This window comes from Urtica dioica, chromosome 3, assembly GCF_054948205.1.
Source record: "Urtica dioica subsp. dioica isolate 48M chromosome 3, U.dioica_male_clone48M_v1_H2, whole genome shotgun sequence".
NCBI lineage: Eukaryota > Viridiplantae > Streptophyta > Magnoliopsida > Rosales > Urticaceae > Urtica > Urtica dioica.
In genome coordinates, this window is record NC_142758.1 from 36,350,698 (window position 1) to 36,368,446 (window position 17,749).

General features: G+C 37.9%; 2 protein-coding genes across 2 annotated transcripts; both read right to left on the minus strand.

The window, feature by feature from the left end:
* Window positions 1–773: 773 nt before the first annotated feature.
* LOC149402666 (uncharacterized) lies at window positions 774–12,545 on the minus strand. Its single transcript, XM_089608479.1, has 8 exons — window positions 12,342–12,545; window positions 12,064–12,261; window positions 11,728–11,898; window positions 9,941–11,614; window positions 9,651–9,830; window positions 1,654–1,738; window positions 1,029–1,102; window positions 774–926 (listed from the first exon to the last, which is right to left on the minus strand). Exons 1-8 carry the CDS (start codon window positions 12,543–12,545, stop codon window positions 774–776), a joined length of 2,739 nt encoding a protein of 912 aa, XP_089464605.1.
* A 301-nt stretch (window positions 12,546–12,846) lies between these two features.
* LOC149402667 (uncharacterized) lies at window positions 12,847–13,284 on the minus strand. Its single transcript, XM_089608480.1, has one exon. The coding sequence runs from the start codon at window positions 13,282–13,284 to the stop codon at window positions 12,847–12,849; it is 438 nt and encodes a 145-aa protein (XP_089464606.1).
* Window positions 13,285–17,749: the final 4,465 nt, after the last annotated feature.

The window sequence follows — 17,749 nt, forward strand, 5'->3', positions numbered from 1 at the left end:
AATACATGCTGCTGTGGAGGATATAAGAGATCACGAGGATTTCGATGGTGTTACGGAGCCGGCTCCGAGCGATGTGCGTGCGGAGGAGCAAGTGGAAGACTTGTTCGCTGAGTTGGAAGCGGAATTGTACCCTGGATGCAAGGAGTTTTCGTCGTTGTCATTCTTGGTTCAGTTGATGCACCTTAAAGTCACGAACCATTGGACGAACAAGTCGTTCACAGAACTGCTGCAGCTTTTGAGGAAGTCTCATTCAGCCGGTAATCGAATACCGGAGAAGCACTACGAGGCAAAAGCAAAGCTGAAGCGTTTTGGCATGGGATACGAGATGATCGACGCGTGCATTAATGACTGTGTCCTATTCCGAAAACATCTCGCGAACGTCGACGTGTGTTCGATATGTAACGAGAGTAGATGGAAGCCAACTGGTAAGAAGATACCGCAGAAGATATTGCGATATTTTCCCTTGAAAGATCGATTGAAGCGACTGTACGCATCTCGACACACGGCGCTTCATATGGAGTGGCACGAAAGAGATCGCGTCAGGGAAGCTGGCGTTCTACGACATCCTGCTGATGGTACAGCGTGGAAGAATTTGGACGAGAGATACCCAGGTTTTGCTGCAGAGCCTCGGAACGTGCGGCTTGGGCTAGCTGCGGATGGATTCAACCCGTTTGGGGATATGAGCCTATCATACAGCATGTGGCCTGTAGTATTTACGGCGTACAACTTGCCGCCTTGGTTGTGCATGAAGAAAGAGTACCAGATGTTGGCTGCTATGTGCCTTCAAGCCAGAATGCAGTTGTCCTTGCAATTGTGGAGGAAAGGCCAAGATGATCGAGTTTTCTCAATCCGAATACGTGATGCAATTTCTCATGGGCTTGAACAAGACCTACACTCACGCTAGGGTCAGATTTTTCCGAAGGAACCTATTCCTCCAATCATTAAAGCATACACTATGGTGAGCCAAGAAGAGACTCAAAGGTCCATTAAATTTTATTCAATTCCTTCCAACGATCAATCCAACTCACTGGCAATAGAGGTTCGTGAAGAGCAGAAGAAGTTGAAGGGAAAAGAACGTCCTCTTTGTACTCATTGCAAGATGCTAGGTCACAGGTGGACAAATGTTACGAAATCCATGGCTATCCCCTGGGCCATACGCTCAATAACAAGATGCAAGCCAACAGAGTTGAAGGTTCAAGCCATGGAGGAGCAATTGAGAATTCTGCATCGAGTGCTTCATCAACTCTCTCTGCCGATCAGATTCATCAATTGATCAGCCATCTATCAAACCAGCTCCTAACCTCATCCCAAACTAAACCTGGTATATTTGTGACGTCAACATGACTTCATTCCAAATAGGTTTATACGGTTTGGTCAATTCTACTCAAACGTTGAATTTTATATCTAATTCTTGGATAATGGGTTCTGGCACCACTAGATATATATGTGTTGATGGATATTTTTTCTTCAGATTTTAGGACTTTGCATAATTGAATGTTATTCTCCCTACTCGCACAGTTATATCTGTCAATTTCATAAGCGATATTAAATTGAATGATGACCTTATTATGTACAATATGTTATATGTACCTATTTCAAGTTCAATCTTATTTCAGTCAAAGCATTAACTAAAGAATCAAAAGTAATAGTTACCTTTGATGATGACTCCTTTATGATCCAGGTTTCCAATCATTTGAAGATGAATAGTAAAGGTATATGCTTCAACGATCTTTACAGCCTGACCAAGAACAACCTCATTAATTCAGTAAGACATACAAATAAAGTTTCAGCAGAAATATGGCATCAACGACTCTGCCACTTATCCTTTAGGAGACTAGATTCTCTTAAAAATCGGTTAGATATTCATTGTTTGCCTTTTATTTCTGCGACATTGTTTGCCTTTTATTTCTGTGACATTGTGTTTGTCCTCTTGCCAAGAAACATTGTTTGCCTTTTATTTCTGCGAATAATCTTTCACATGCTTGTTTTGATCTTATACATTGCGATTAGTGGCGGCTATATAAAGTCCCTTCTCGTGTTGGTCATCGTCTTTTTCTTAACCCTAGATGATGATTATTATCGGTTTTGTTGGATTTTTCTTATACAATACAAGTTTGAAGTGCATGCTATTATCCCTCGATTTTGTGCCTATATTTCTAACCATTTTTCTACTAACATCAAAATGTTTCTCTAAACAGGGTTATTATACACCAATTCTCTTGTGCTGAAACTCCACAACATAATTTTATAGTGGAAAGAAAGCACCAGCATCTCTTGAATGTGGCCAGAGCTCTTATGTTTCAATCTAACATCCCTATCCAATTTTGGACAGATTGTTTACTTACTGACACATATTTTATAAATAGGACTCTTGCTCCTATTTTGTCACATAAGAGCCCTAATGAGATTTTATATCAAAAACAAGTTGATTACTCTATTCTAAGAGTTTTTGCTTGTTTATGTTTTGCCACCACCATTAAGGCAAACATAACAAAGTTTGATCCACCTGCTCGCAAGTGTTTCTAAATAGGATACCCTCAAAGTGTTAAAGGCTAAAAGCTCTAGGATCTAAATTCAAGAGAGATCTTTCTATCCAGGCATGTAGTGTTTCATGAAAAAAATTCCTTTTCATGACACTACTCTCAAAGACATAAAGATTGATCCTTTTGAATCTATACATGTTCCTATTGTGACGACCCGACTTTTCGGACCGTCTTACTTTACTTACTCCTTTTACTTATCAAAATTATGTATAAAAGAAATATGAGGATTTTTATTTATATCATATAATACCCTTACAAAACCGTAATCTGGAAATTCTCGGATTATGACATTTACTTGAAAAATGGTGTTTTAATGCCAACTTAAAAGAAAATAAATTACAATAAATTTGTTAATCAAGCTAAGGATAAAATGATACAATACTTTAACATACTACTTAATCTATATTAAAACTTTATTTTAGAAATTATATTAAATCTTTAAATCTAATTTATCTTATGATTAGCGGAAGTCTTTCTTACATAGTTGCAACCATAACCCAACCCTCTTGCTATCGATGCCGATGGTCCATACTCATCACTTAGCAGTAAGTTGTTTACCTACAGTACATACGTAAAATTTTCGTGGAAATGAGCTATCGCTCAGCGAGAACAATATAAAACTCACAAAACAAGATGAGTGATGCAATGCATGAACCGGTTATTAGTATTTTCATTCTAAAGGTGAAATGGCCTTTCTTAACATAAATCTTATCATTTTTTATTCGGGGCTCCCCTAGAGTAGTCGTACCAATTTCAGTGTACACTTTGGAAACAAAGATATGGGGTTGCAAGGTCCCATACTTTGCTCCATCTGATAAACTTATAACATATGAGAAATTTCCACATTTGGGTCCGTAAGTCGGCTCGGGAAATTCTCCTTGCAGACCTTCGTAACTCGAGGCGGTACGACCCTCTTACTTATCTTTTCACTTTATTATTTAGGTGACATGCAAATATGACATGTAATATAGATAACCATCATACATAACATCAGACGTGACATGATTATAACTTAAAAAAATAACATGACGTAGCTTACCAATGCATATGAAACATAACATAGCTCAACATAAAACGTTAACTAGCATCCCATACATCGTACATAAATTTACTTAGCATAAAGACATGCGCAAACATCACATACATAATGTCATATAAATTTAAAAACATGTCATTAATACTCCATCATCATCATTTATCATATCACATATCATAAGCTAAAATTCATAGACGTAGACATGTAATCATCGCATAATATATAACAAGTCATAAATCATATCATCGTACTTAAGCATATCATATCATGTATCACGTGGCGTATAACTATAAACAAAACCACATAATACTATCAAATATACCACTTCATGAATCACAAAACTCATCATAATTTTATTTAAAACTAATATGTGTTGTAGTGAGATTGTTCTCACATGGAGTAGAAATTACAATCTATGATTGCGAACGATTCAAACACTCGAGATGGTTCGAAACCTAATCGGAAGAATTAATAATTGAGGTATTAGTTCATAGCTAAAAAAATTTCTATTCTGGACAATACTAGGCTACTGGAAAACAAAATTAGAATCCAGAGCTCTAAGTGAAAATTACTAAAATACCCTTATTAGTAATGCAAATCTCGAGAAAATAAAACTGCTGAGATAAATTCTGAGAAAATTCAAAAAAATATAAAATAATAATTTGAACGTTTTCTTCTGAATTGGAAAAAACCAAACTCAGTTTTGAAATATGGAAAAATGGTTTAAAAGGCATGATGAGCAAAAGACTAGTTTTATAGAAACTGGACAGATCTGCACATGTGTTGGAAAAACACTCAAACACATAATTTATTTCATCTATAAGTCACCAAAATTTTATCATATAACAATAACAGATGAAGTAATAGTGTATAAAATATTCAGTCGAAAATACGTTGTTTAGCTATTTTTAAAAAATCAATTACTAGGCTGTTTCAAAAGAAGAAACTATGTTTGCGCACTGATCGTAAAATATTTTTAAAATAAATATCGTTCATCTAAAAATCATGAAATTTTAAACACGTACCAAAAACATCTTATATATTCGTGTATAAAAATATGAGATCGAAATAATTTCGGTAGCTCTATAAAATAAGACGCTTCTTATAACATATGAAACTCTTTCAAATCGGAAAATATTTTTATCAATACTACTCATAAGAAAATAAATACATATTAAAAATATAATTCCGAGAGAATAAAAACAATGAGTTTCGAAATAAAAATACCTCTTATTTAATCGTAGAAGAACCTCCATAAACTTTGCTAGAACACCAAAATGAGAAAATCACACTTGATAATTAGGATTTTCGTTCTCTTTCTTTTCTTTATTTTTTTTTTAGGGATAGAGTGGAATTGATAGTGTTTGGAAAGAAGAAAGAATGTTTTCATCGTAAGGGTGAAGGAGAAGGAAAAGAAATTTGAAGGTCAAAAGAAAAGGTAACGACTAAAGAATTGAATATCATAAAAAAGTGCATAAAGTCTAAGTTAATGCAATAAGATTCTCCCTCTTAATTTTCATTTACGGTGAGTAACCAAACAAAAGTCCACTTAAAAAAAAAGGCAAGTACTCTATACTAACCTTTAGAGCATTAATTCTAATTGTCCATTATACATATATATATACATATATATATATATATACATATAAATTAGTGTACATCAGCGTACAGCAAGACCAAAGCAATATTGACATTTATTTATTTGTTTCATACTATATATATATATATATATATATATATATATATATATATATATATATATATTGCACTTTAATTGTCTTTAACATATTAACGCTATACAAATAGGTTAATACGAAAGTAGTTTTATTTTATTTTAGTTTTATGTGGGTATGTATAGGGATGGCAATTTGACCCGTTACCCGCGTTCCGGACCGTTACCCGAGTTATTCGGGTCGGGTAATACCCGTTCTTTTTGGGTAAACGGGTAATACCCGTTACGGTTTTTAACGGGTCCGGGTACGGGTAACGGAATAGTCATCTCGTACCCGGTTACCCGGGACCCGACCCGTTAACTTTTAAATATTTAAAAAGATAATAAATTTTTATATGTTACAATGAAGATGACCAAATTACAATGAAGATGATCAATTTGTAGTAGCACTTAAATATTTTTCACCTAAATTTTATTATTTTTCAACTTTATATTGTTGATGGATTTTTATTTTATAAACGGGTAAACGGGTAAGTGGGTCTACCCGACCCGCTACCCTTTTTTTAACCGGGTAAACGGGTAACGGGTCTAATATTTTTAACCCGCTTACCCGGCGGATATCCCCGTTACCCGGCCCGTCTTAAAATCCGGGTAAATGGGTCCGGGTAACGGGTAAAAAATTATAGCGGGTACGGGTAACGGAATAGGTGTACCCGGCTTTACCCGTACCCGTTGCCATCCCTAGGTATGTATAATCTATATGTGTATATGTTTGGCTCACCAAACACAGTTTACAAAATACACAGAGATATAAGAAAAAGGCTAATCAAAGTCATTACGCAATTAATATATATATATATATATATATATATATATATATATATATATAAATATATACACATACACACATAACACTTCCATATTCAAATTTTTATATTTTGTACATTCATCTTTAAGAAATGAATTTGGATTCCCAAGTATTTATCTATATAAAAAGAACTAATAACATATATATAATATAATATATATATATATATATATTAAATCTGATATTTAACATCACAAAATTTTAAATTTTCATATGACTAAGTTTCGGGGTTCTACACCTATTATGTCTACTGATGATATACCAAACTCAAGATTAGATTCTCATATCTTTTTTCACTCCCAAAGAATCTGATGTTGGTGATGTTAGACCTAACACTGAGGACATACAAGATCACACTACTCATGTCATTCCTGATGAACCATTAGTTACACTTCAGTTCAATCCTAGTTCAACAAGAGCTCGTTGTCAGAAAATCTAACAAACAACATGTTCCACCGGCATATCTCCGAGAGTATCATTGCAATCTCATTAAATAAGGTGAAAGTTGTTGTACTTCTAAACACACTCTTGATACAGTTATTTTTTATGAGAATTTGTCACTGCCATTTAGAGAATTCGTTTTTATCTATTTCAGCTCATTCTTAACCATAGTTCTATCATATAGCTCTTATAAACCAAGAATGGAGGGATGTAATGACTGAAGAAATTAATGCCATGCATACTAATAAGACTTGGTTAGTTGTTCCTCAATCTGCTGGAAAAACATATGTTGGTTGTCGCTGGATCTACACCAATAAATTAAATTCGGATGGGACATTAGCCAGGAGAATAGCTCGGCTAGTTGCAAAGGGTTTTAAACAAAAAGGATGGAGTTGATTTTCTTCACACTTTTTCTCCTGTTGCTAAATTAGTTAATTTTAAATTTCTATTTAGTCTTGCTGCTGCTTAGAAGCGGTTCTTAGCTTAGTTAGATATCAATAACGTTTTTTTCTTAATGGTGGTGTTTTTGAAGAAGTCTTCATGGATTTGCCTATGGGATATACACCACAAGGGGTGAAATTGGATTGCAATGATAAGTTGGTTTGCAAGTTGCAGAAGTCCATTTATTTACTTATGCAAGCCTCTAGACAATGGAATCTCATGTTCACTAAATTTGTCACAAAATCAGGTTCCACTCAATGCAAGTGTGACTATTCTATGTACACAATCAGGTTTAATTTTGTTCTTATTTTACTATATGTTGATGATATTATTTTTTCCGGTCCAAATTAGCAAATTATTGATTTGAAAATGTTTTTGAGTGCTGCTTTCAAGTTGAAGGATTTAGGATACTTAAAGTATTTTATGGATTAGAAATTGCTAAGGTCAAAAACTGGTATTGTCTTGACTCAGAGACAATATGTCTTGCAGATTCTAGAAGATGCTGGCTTCCTGGATTCCAAAATTGTTCGTATACCTATGAATTCAAAAATAAGTTTGACTGTGTCGAGTGGGACTTTATTGGACGACTCTACTCAATATAGTATATTGATTGGCCGTTTGTTATATCTTACGATAACTATACCATATATCACCTTTGATGTTAACTCTTGAAGTTAGTTTGTGCAAGAACCTGAGACAAAGAATTTACAAGTTGTTCATCACCTTCTTCGATACATCAAATCTAATCCAGGATCTGGTCTTTTCTATCAATCTGATTCTTTTGCACAACTTAGAGGATTTTCTTATGCTGATTGGGCTATGTGCTCTGATACTAGACGATCAGTGACTGGGTATTGTGTATTTGTAGGTGAGGCTCTAGTCGCTTGAAGTTTAAGAAACAAAGCATAGTCTCTAGAAGTTCTACATAAGCTGAATACAGGTCACTCGCAGCTGCAGTGAGCGAGGTCAATTGGAAGCAGCTGATTATAGAGTCTCAAGTGCAATCTCGCTTCGATACCTCTCGACAAAAACCATGAACTTCATCTGACATCAAGTACTCGGGTCCTTCAAGTGTTATTTCCAGTGATTTATTGTGACAATCAGGTTGCGATTCATATAGTCTCGAATCCAATCTATTACGAACGGGCAAACCATATTGAAATTGATCTTCACTTTGTCTGGGATCACTAGCAACAGGGCTTCATTAAGTTGTTGCCCATTCGGACTCCTCACCAAATTGCTGGTATTTTCACAAAGTCGCTAACTTCACCGGCATTGTCAAGTCTCAAGACCAAGATGAACTTGTTGAACATGTATAGTCCATCTTGAGGGAGAGTTGCTTAGTGATCAAGCATGTTTAAGCTTTTCCGGCTTTTTCTTCTTTTATGTCGTTTTGTTTATTTTATGTATATTGGAGTCATAGGATGAGTGTAAGAAAAATATGTAGTTTCTAAACTCATGCTGGTTTGACTTTATTCGGTTGTATTATAATACGTTTCTCATATGTTAGTTAAACAATCAAATCAATAGAAAGATTTCTTCTCTCTCGTGTTTTCTGAGATCGAGAACTTTTCTCTTTTCTTTGGTCATCTTCATCATCTTTGGATTCTCAGATTCAATAAGGGTGGAAGTGGATTACCAACATGAAGAATATGTGAAATCGAAAGGCTACAATCCTTATCATTATGTTAACCACATTTATTGATATTATTTATTTGCTGGTTATTGATAATTTGCTTCATTTCATTGTTGTTTTCAAATGGTTTGAACAATAGAGTAGTTTACTGTAGAGGAAATTCAAAAAATTATGGTCCATAGATAATAATCTCTATATAGTTAAAAAAAAATAATTAAACATAGCCATAAATATTTGTGAATATAATATTATGATAATTTTGTCAGTATTTAAAATGAAATTGTATATAATAAGAAACAAATAAATATAACTACAAAAAAAATAATAATAAACAAATAACTAACGAGTTAAAAAAAAATGTGAAAATGAGGAACACTAGTAATAAGGAAAAGTCTTCTCGGAAAAAGTTTTTAACCTGAGATGTCCCAGGTCATTTCGACTAAACTTTAAAGGTATAATTTTTTTTTTAGTAAACTTGTAAGGTTTCATTGTGCATTTTTAGTTTTTCATATGAAATTTTAGTTCTCGTTGTAAGGTATAATTTTTTTTTTAGTAAACTTGTAAGGTTTCCGTTGCCCTACATCAGAATGTTTGTGTCAAAAAATCATATGGGGTTTTCCTTAACAACGGCTCATAATTTGCTTGACTGGACCCTTAAACCCCTCTTTGGTTAAATTTGGTTGGATCTCGGGCCCAAATTAAATTTAAGAGAATTTCTTTAAAAATCAGTAAATAAATAAACTTCTACATTTATGATGACTTTTTTTTTTATAAAACGTGGCCGGCACCATGAACGACATTTCATTAAAAAGCCTCACTTATGGCGGACGAATTCCGAGGTTACAACGGGTCATATCTTTAATAACATCACTCATCGCGCATGGTAGGACAAGCCCCAACCATCGCGACGCCGATGAGAACTTAAGCGTAAAACGAGCCAAATTATGGGCTGCAACGTTACAAGAATGGGGAAGAAAGGAGAACTCTAAATGAGAAAAAAGGGACCTACTAACCTTAATATCCTCAAGGAGAGTGCCGAGTTCCGTAGCGGGTATAGACTCCCTCTTCACGGCTTGGAAAACTTCAAGACAATCCGAAAGAACCATAACTCGGCTACACCCGAGCTCCGCCGCCAACCGTAGACCCCCAAGAATGGCAAAAGCTTCCGCAAGGACCGGCGAGAATCCAACGTTCTTCACCAAGATTCCGAAGCAATAACCCACCCCCGATTGTCCCGAAGCACGCTCCCGGTTCCAAGCTTCCCTTCACAACTATTGAGAGCCGCGTCCACGCACACACTCACCACCCCGGGCGGCGGGGGCTGCCAAACCGAGACCGGCGGCGAGAGGGGCGCGGAGGGCTGCGGTCTAGAAGGGTTGGCTCTCCGATACGATTTGAGGAAGCCCCCGATCCACTCCACGAGATCCTCCGGGGCCCACTTGTCCTTTCCCATCGAGCCATTGTTCTTATGATTCCAAATCTCCCACACCAAGACAAAAAATAATTCCAAATTACTAATCTCAACAGCTTCCATGACGGTGATGAAGAAGGAAGTGACATCGTCTCCCCGGAAGCACCTAACCAAGTCCCCAAAATTTGTGAGCTCCCAAACTTTCCAAGGCCCCCGGCAACCCCAAATGGCATGGGCATTCGTCTCCGGGCCTCCGAAGCACACCGGGCACTTGGCATCGTGGCTAACTTTCCGTCGTACAAGGGTTGAATTCACCGGAATCCAGCCCTTGCAAACTCTCCAAGTGAAGAGCTTGACTTTAGGCGGGATTGAGAGCTTCCAAAGAGTCTTCCACCAAGTCTCGGTAATCCCCGGATCGGAGGTGGAGGCGAAGGCACACCCCGTCGGAGTCGTGGCCATCCGGTAGCCACTCTTAACCGAGTACTCGCCGTCCTTAGAGAAGTGCCACCAAAGCGTGTAGGGCAGCCCTTCTACGGACGTCGGAATGGCAAGGATGGCTTCCGCGTCATCTCTATCAAGCATCGCTCGGACCAATGCTTCATTCCACTCTCCGTTGTGGTGTTTGAGTTCCGCCACGCGCATATTCTTGGGAATAGGAGGAGGGTCGGAAAGAGTGAAGCGCGGAGGGTGGGGAACCCACCGATCGCCAACGACGTGGATGCTCTCACCATCCCCAACCTTCCACCTTGAGCCCTTCACGATAATCTCCTTCCCCCATAACAAACTACGCCACATCGAGGAACCTCCGGATTTACCCTTAGCCTCCAAAAGGGTTCCATTGGGGTAATAACTAGCTTTGAAGACTCTCTCCACAAGGCTTCTCAGGATCCGTAGGAGTCTCCATACGTTCTTGGCCACGAGAGATTTATTAAAGCGCTCCAAATCCCGAAATCCCAACCCACCTTCCGACTTGTGCACCATTAACTCAGACCACTTGCACCAATGAATTTTCTTCTCGTCTGCACACCTACCCCACCAAAACTTGGCGATGGCCTTATGAATGATGTCCATAAGACTCTTCAGGAGGCGAAAGCATCTAGCCACATATCCGGGGCTGGCTTGGAGAACCGCTTTGATGAGCACTTTGCACCCGAATTGAGAGAACCAAATCCCCCTCCAAGACTTGATTTTCTCCCAAATCCGATCACGAATGAAGGCAAACAACTCACAAGTTCTTAGGCCGGTGAAGGTGGGCAGCCGTAAGTAGCACTTGTGGCACGGGGTAATCAAGACTCCGAGGCAAGACGCAACCGCGACTTTAGTTTCCTTCGAGACCGATCGACCAAAGCACACATTGGACTTAGCAAAATTGACAACTTGCCCCGAAACCGTAGAATAGGTGGAGAGGCATCGCGCCACTTCCTCACTCTCTTCCACACAAGCCCGGAAGAAGATGAGACTATCATCGGCAAAGAGTAAGTGCGAGACCCGGAGCTTTCCTCGACCGAACTTGACCCCTTTGATGAGGCATCTCCTCTCCTTGTCCAAAAGAAGCCACGAAAGGCCCTCCGAACAAAAGAGAAAGAGGAATGGAGAGAGAGAGGGTCCCCTTGACGGAGGCCCCTCTCCGGCTTGAGATGCCCCCGGGTCGCTCCGTTGATGTTGAAGGCGAAACGCACCGAAGTCACACACCTCATGACTTTCTCCACCAACACGCGGTCAAATCCCAACTTCAAAATCACCGCTTCTAAGAATGCTCGCTCTACTCGGTCATAGGCTTTGGCTATATCAATTTTCAAGGCGGCGTAGTTTCCATTGCCGAATCGACCCCTGTTCATGGTGTGGATCCCCTTGAAGAACACCATCACATTATCAAAGATTTAGCACCCACTCACGAACGCCCTTTGATTCTTCGATATCACCTTATCCATGTGACCTTTCAAACGGGAAACGAGACACTTAAATATAACTTTATAAGCAACGTTACAAAGGCTAATGGGATGAAAATCATTCACCTTTGTAGGGTTGCTGACTTTGGGGATCAAGGTGATGAGAGTATCGTTTAGCTCATAGACCGGGAGCCCGTCGTTAAGGACGCCGAAACACATCGTCGTCAATTGGTCTCCTACCACCTCCCAATTCTTTTGGAAGAAAAGGGCCAGAAAATAGTCCAACCCCGGGGCCTTGATATGGTCCATCGAGAAGAGAGCCGCCTTCACATCGCTTTCAACAAAGGACTAAGGAGGTGGCTATTCATAGTCGGGGTAACCTTCTCCTCCAACCCCTAGAGGACCTCGGAGATACTCGCCGGATCGGGCTTCGAGGAGTGGAAGATGTCCTCAAAATAGGTGGAGATAACCTCTTTGATCCCCTTGTCATCGCCTCTCCAAGTCCCGACCTCGCCATAGAGACCCCGGATCTCATTCCTCCGCTGCCTCGTAGTGGCCTTGCGGTGGAAAAGCTTCGAGTTCTTGTCTCCCCCTTTCATCCACGCCATTCAACTCTGTTGCCGCCAATACAACTCGTCTTTTTCAAAAAAGGCATTGAGTTGTCTTTGCTCCCGACCCAAATCTCCTCGGTTACCTCCAAATGACGGTCTCCGGCCAGTTCAACCACCAACTTTTGCCTCTCAATCTTGTTCTTGAGCTCGGACAACTTCCCCTTATTCCACCGCGCGAGACTCTTGTTACAACGTCGGAGGGAGTCAAGGAAGCCACGAATCTCCCCATCTTCCCTGAAATCTGACCACTCTCTCTGGACGATTGGCCCCACACTCTTCCTCGTCACACCACGCCTCCTCAAAAAAGAACCGCCGAGGCTTCTTCGATTTGGCCCCCCTTCTTAACCCCGAAGGACGTGAGAAGAAGAGGCCTATGATCCGAACTCCAATACTTGAGGTGGAAGACTTTCGCCAACGGGACTAGAGTCTTCCATTCCGAGTTAGCAAGGCACTGGTCGAGTCTCTCCTCGATGTTATCCGGAGATGAACTACGCCGCCAAGTAAAATCAGCCCCCTCGTAGCCCAAGTCCTCAAGCTCGCAATCTTCAAGCATGTGCCGAAAAGAATCAAGAAGGTGCGAGTCACGGATTCTACCGTCGCTAAGCTCTCGGTTCTCCAACACCTCGTTAAGATCTCCTCCGACAAGCCACGGCCCGTTATGAGAGGCCATGACTCGCCGGATAAGATCCCATGAATACTTCCGGTTAGCGGCCATCGGGTCCCCATAAAGACCCATAACTCTCCACACTCTTCCCTCCTCGTCCTCCACGGCGCCTTCGATGTGAAAGCGGGAATATTTATGATGACTTAATGACACTTTTTGTCCCAAAATAATTAATTTTTGTGACGACATTATCACAATATACTCGTAAAATTGGAAGATCTTTTCTCATAAAGGATGTTGATTTGTTCATTTTCGCATAATTATCTTTTAAGGTTAAAAAAAAATATTTGTTATTCAACGTTATTCTTAAGCCATTTATTAAAACGACAATTGTGCCCGTAACCCAATAGCTCATCATTCTATTAAAAAATAGCAAAAATTTCATTTTATTAAAAAAAAAAGTCCATCGGGCTGAAGTAAATTAAATTAACTGTTTTAGTTAATTTAATTTACTTTGGTCTGGTGCATTATTTATTTTATAGAATAAAACTTTAGGTAAAATTAAAAAAAAAACTAAAAAATTGATTAATTGTAACAAATTCTTCTCGCTTTTGTTCTATCATGTACACAGACATTTACATGGAAACAAGTTCTTTCAAGTAAACTTAATAATATACTAATAATATCACTGTATCAAAATTAGATATCTATTTGTATTCTGACAGAAATATCCTAACACTTAATTAATCCTTCAGGCTTTTTTACCCGTTCTATCTTCACTCTAACAGTAGTTTCGGTAATTAATTAGTTTCTATGATAAGCTATGAATGTGATATCAATGCGGTGCAAACAGACCGACGATTGCGCCTATGTTTGTGGTAGATGCTTGAATTGCAATTGTCATAAAACTTGGTGTCAATGCCCCAGCAAAACTTGGCCACCTCTGTTAAGTAAAGAGAAATTTCATTTTCTAGACCCAAAAGTTATGGAAATATCTCAATTAGACCCGTTAGTTAAAAAATATCCAAAATTGGACTTTTGTATCAATTTTGGACGAAAATACCCTTGAAATTCAAATAACTCATATTTTTCTCTCATTTTCAAATCATCTTCATCACAATTCTTGTAACCTTCGAATTAGTTGCGCTAGGATTAGAAAAAAAAAAAAAAATTGGACCCCGTCAGATCCCATCCCAGATTTAAAAAAGAAAAAAAAATTAATCCCCTCTCTTTGAAGATCATCGGATTGTGTCGGATCCCGTCGGATTCCATCGGATTCGGTCGGATCCGACCGAATCCGATGAAATCCGACGGGATCCGACACAAAATACCCAGATTTAAAAATTAAAAAAAAAAAAATTCAACTATCTTCCATGATTCAAATCAACACTAAATAACTAAAAACCACTCTAATCTTATATCCTATCAATCCTACACTATTCAAACCATGACAAAACCATTAAAACCATTAAGAAAGTGAGAGAAAGTGAGAGAGTGAGGATGAAAGAGATGAAGATGAGGTTTATTTTGAATTGAGGGTATTTTTGTCTAAAATTGGTACAAAAGTCCAATTTTGGATATTTTTTAATTAACGGGTCTAATTGAGATATTTCCATAACTTTTAGGTCTAGAAAATGAAATTTCTCTAAGTAAACTAATCAATTGAACCCGGAATCTATTACTTACTATTAAAGAGCCTAGAGCCAAAGGTTGACAAACGTTTTTACATCATCCTCTCATGACACGTGGCTCAATACTCATACACTCATTAATAATTTTTTTCTTTAAAAATTTCTCTCTCATTACTAAGTGTATTCATGAAAACCGCCAAATCGAACAAGCCAAAACCGCACTCTTTTTCAACCGTCTCATTAAAACCCGATAAAGTTGTAACCAACCCAAACCGCAATTATTTCGGGTAGGTTTGGTTTTTTATAGTCGTGAGATTGAGTTTAACCAAACCAACCTGATGGTATTAATCCTTTAACTTTTTAAGGATTGCAAATATTTTATATGTACTATTGTTTAATAAAATGTTATTTTTTTAATAATATTATAATTAAATATAAAAAAATAATTAGTATTATACTTTATTATTTTCGAATACACGAAGATTCGGTAATTAAAAATATGCGTAATTTTTATTTTAATATGTAAACTTTTTAAAGATAAGTAAAGAATTTATTTTATTTGACATAACGTATTTGATATAATATAAATATATGATTGTCACTTGAGTTTTAAAGTCATTTGTCGAGAATTATAATCCGAAAAAATCAACCAAAAAAACCCGATTATTTTTGGATTGGTTTGGTTTGATTTTGTTGGAATCGATCTAGGGTTTGAGAAAATAATTAACGCTTCGGTAAGCGGCGGAATTTTAAAATTTTTCTTTTACAAGTAAAACAGTTTTTACTAACCTAGACAAGTGCAAGTACATGTAATTAAAAACCAATATGAGCTAGAAGTTTACTAACCTTTCTTGAAGCTTGAACTTTGAAGAAGCTTGTGGAAAGTTTGCAACGCTCGTCTCCCCTCGCAGCACGTCTCTCTTTCTTTCCTCGGCACCTCGAGCAACCACGAAAGTTTCTATCACTAAATCACTCGAAAAGAAGGAATCAGTGAGTGGGCACTTTTAAACACTACGACTTAAGAACGAGTCTCGAAGTCGCAGAGCTAAACACTAGGTCAAGTGAGGACCTAGGTGCCAAGACAAGAAAAAATCGAAAATAAACTAGAGAGAGAGAGAGAGGATTTTCGGCCAAAGTTCTAGAGAGAGAGTCTCTCAAATCTCTTAAACTTGGATGAATGAAATGTGAGGAAATGATGCTCCTATTTATAGGAGAGGTCTCACATTCAATAAGGTAGTTTCCTCTTCTATAGAATATCACATATTCATGAGCAATTTCCTCTTTTTTCCCTTTGAGACACTCGGCCAACTCAAGGCTTCTAGAAGCCTTGATTTGTTTCCAATTTTGTTCAAGGCCTTGCCTTGTCTCTCACTTGGCCGATTCCCACTTTCCTCTTGGAGGAAATTTGTTTCCTCTTTTTCTTTTGGCAAGTATCTAAATACATTTATGCACAAAATAAACTCTCCTATTTCTCTATTAGGGTAGGCGCCCAAGTCTCTCTAGAAGGAACTTCTAGAAGCTTCTTCATTTGTTCATGACAACATGAGAAAGGCCCATTAAGAATTTTCAATAAAATTCTCATGAAATGAAATTAATTCACAAGGCCCAGTTAATCATATTGTGGCCGAGTGACATTAAGTCATCAAATGAACTTGTCAAAATTTATTGACATCCATTTCATCCTTATGTCTCAAAAGACAAAAATACCCTTTCGACAATTTTCGTTCTTGTTTTGACTTAGCTTCCAGTTTAACTATTCCTATCGATGTGATTCGTGACAGTGACCTCATGGACCCAAATGAACAAAGCTTGAGCTAAACACTTGGACTCAAAAGTTCACAAACCTTTTCCAAGTTTAGCTTAATGCCAACTGACTCCACTAAAGAGCTGACACTGAAAATCTCTCGGTTCAAATGAATTTATTTTCTACTCAAGAATTCGACCTAATTATGATGAGCGGATCCACTGAATATTATCTATGTTTACCCTTCATGAATGTCATCAGCTAGTCGGGATTTACTAAATTACCATTTTACCCTTCTAGCTGTTATTTCCTCAACTCCTTTGTCGCTTGTGAATAAGTTAGAAACAATGTATTGACGAGGAGCTAACAAGTCACATTGTTTCATCCAAAAGAGTCAGGACTCAATTTGGACACTGGCCAGTTCATTTATTCACACTCCAAGGAACAAAGCATGAGGTGACATACATTGCATTTCAGCAATCTTGTACATGAATTCCATATCTATGAGAACTTCACAAAGTTACTCATGACAGACTCACAACTTAGTACTTCACCAATAGGCCTTGTTCGGAATCACATAGTGAGTCCGAACTCTGACTTTCTCAAATGAGAATACTAAGGTGTGAAATGGCATGTCTCATTTCAGGATTAAGGTAAGCATGATGCAATTCATACATAGTGACTTCGAGACATAAGAGGTTAAATGGTTTGTTCTTATATTGTCTCTAGAAGTGCACTGGTCAATTCAGTATCTTCGGAAGATACGTAGAAGAACTATAGAGTCTCCAACTCTCAATGCCTCATAACCAGACATCATAGATTCTTCTAACAATCATACTGAGGTCAATAGTCCTTTGACCCTTAGATTGCGAATATATCGTTTTAAGCAAACTACGAAGAGTTTGTTCATGCAAATCTACATTTGTCTCTTCGTAAGTTGTTAAGTTTGTTTATGGACTAAAAGACTAAGGCTTTATCATAAAGCTTCAAACAAAGAAAGAATGAATGAACGTTTCACCTTTATTAATGAATAGATAGGCAATTACAAGCAAGAGTCTTCGTAAGACTATATGACATCAAATGTACATAAATAGACACTACTACTCTTCTTGTGGGCACCATTGACAACAGATTTTACCTTTCAATTAGGTTGGTTTGGTTTTTATAACTAAAAAAAATTAGTTGTAGCGGTTCGGATTGATGACACATAAAAAAAAACCGA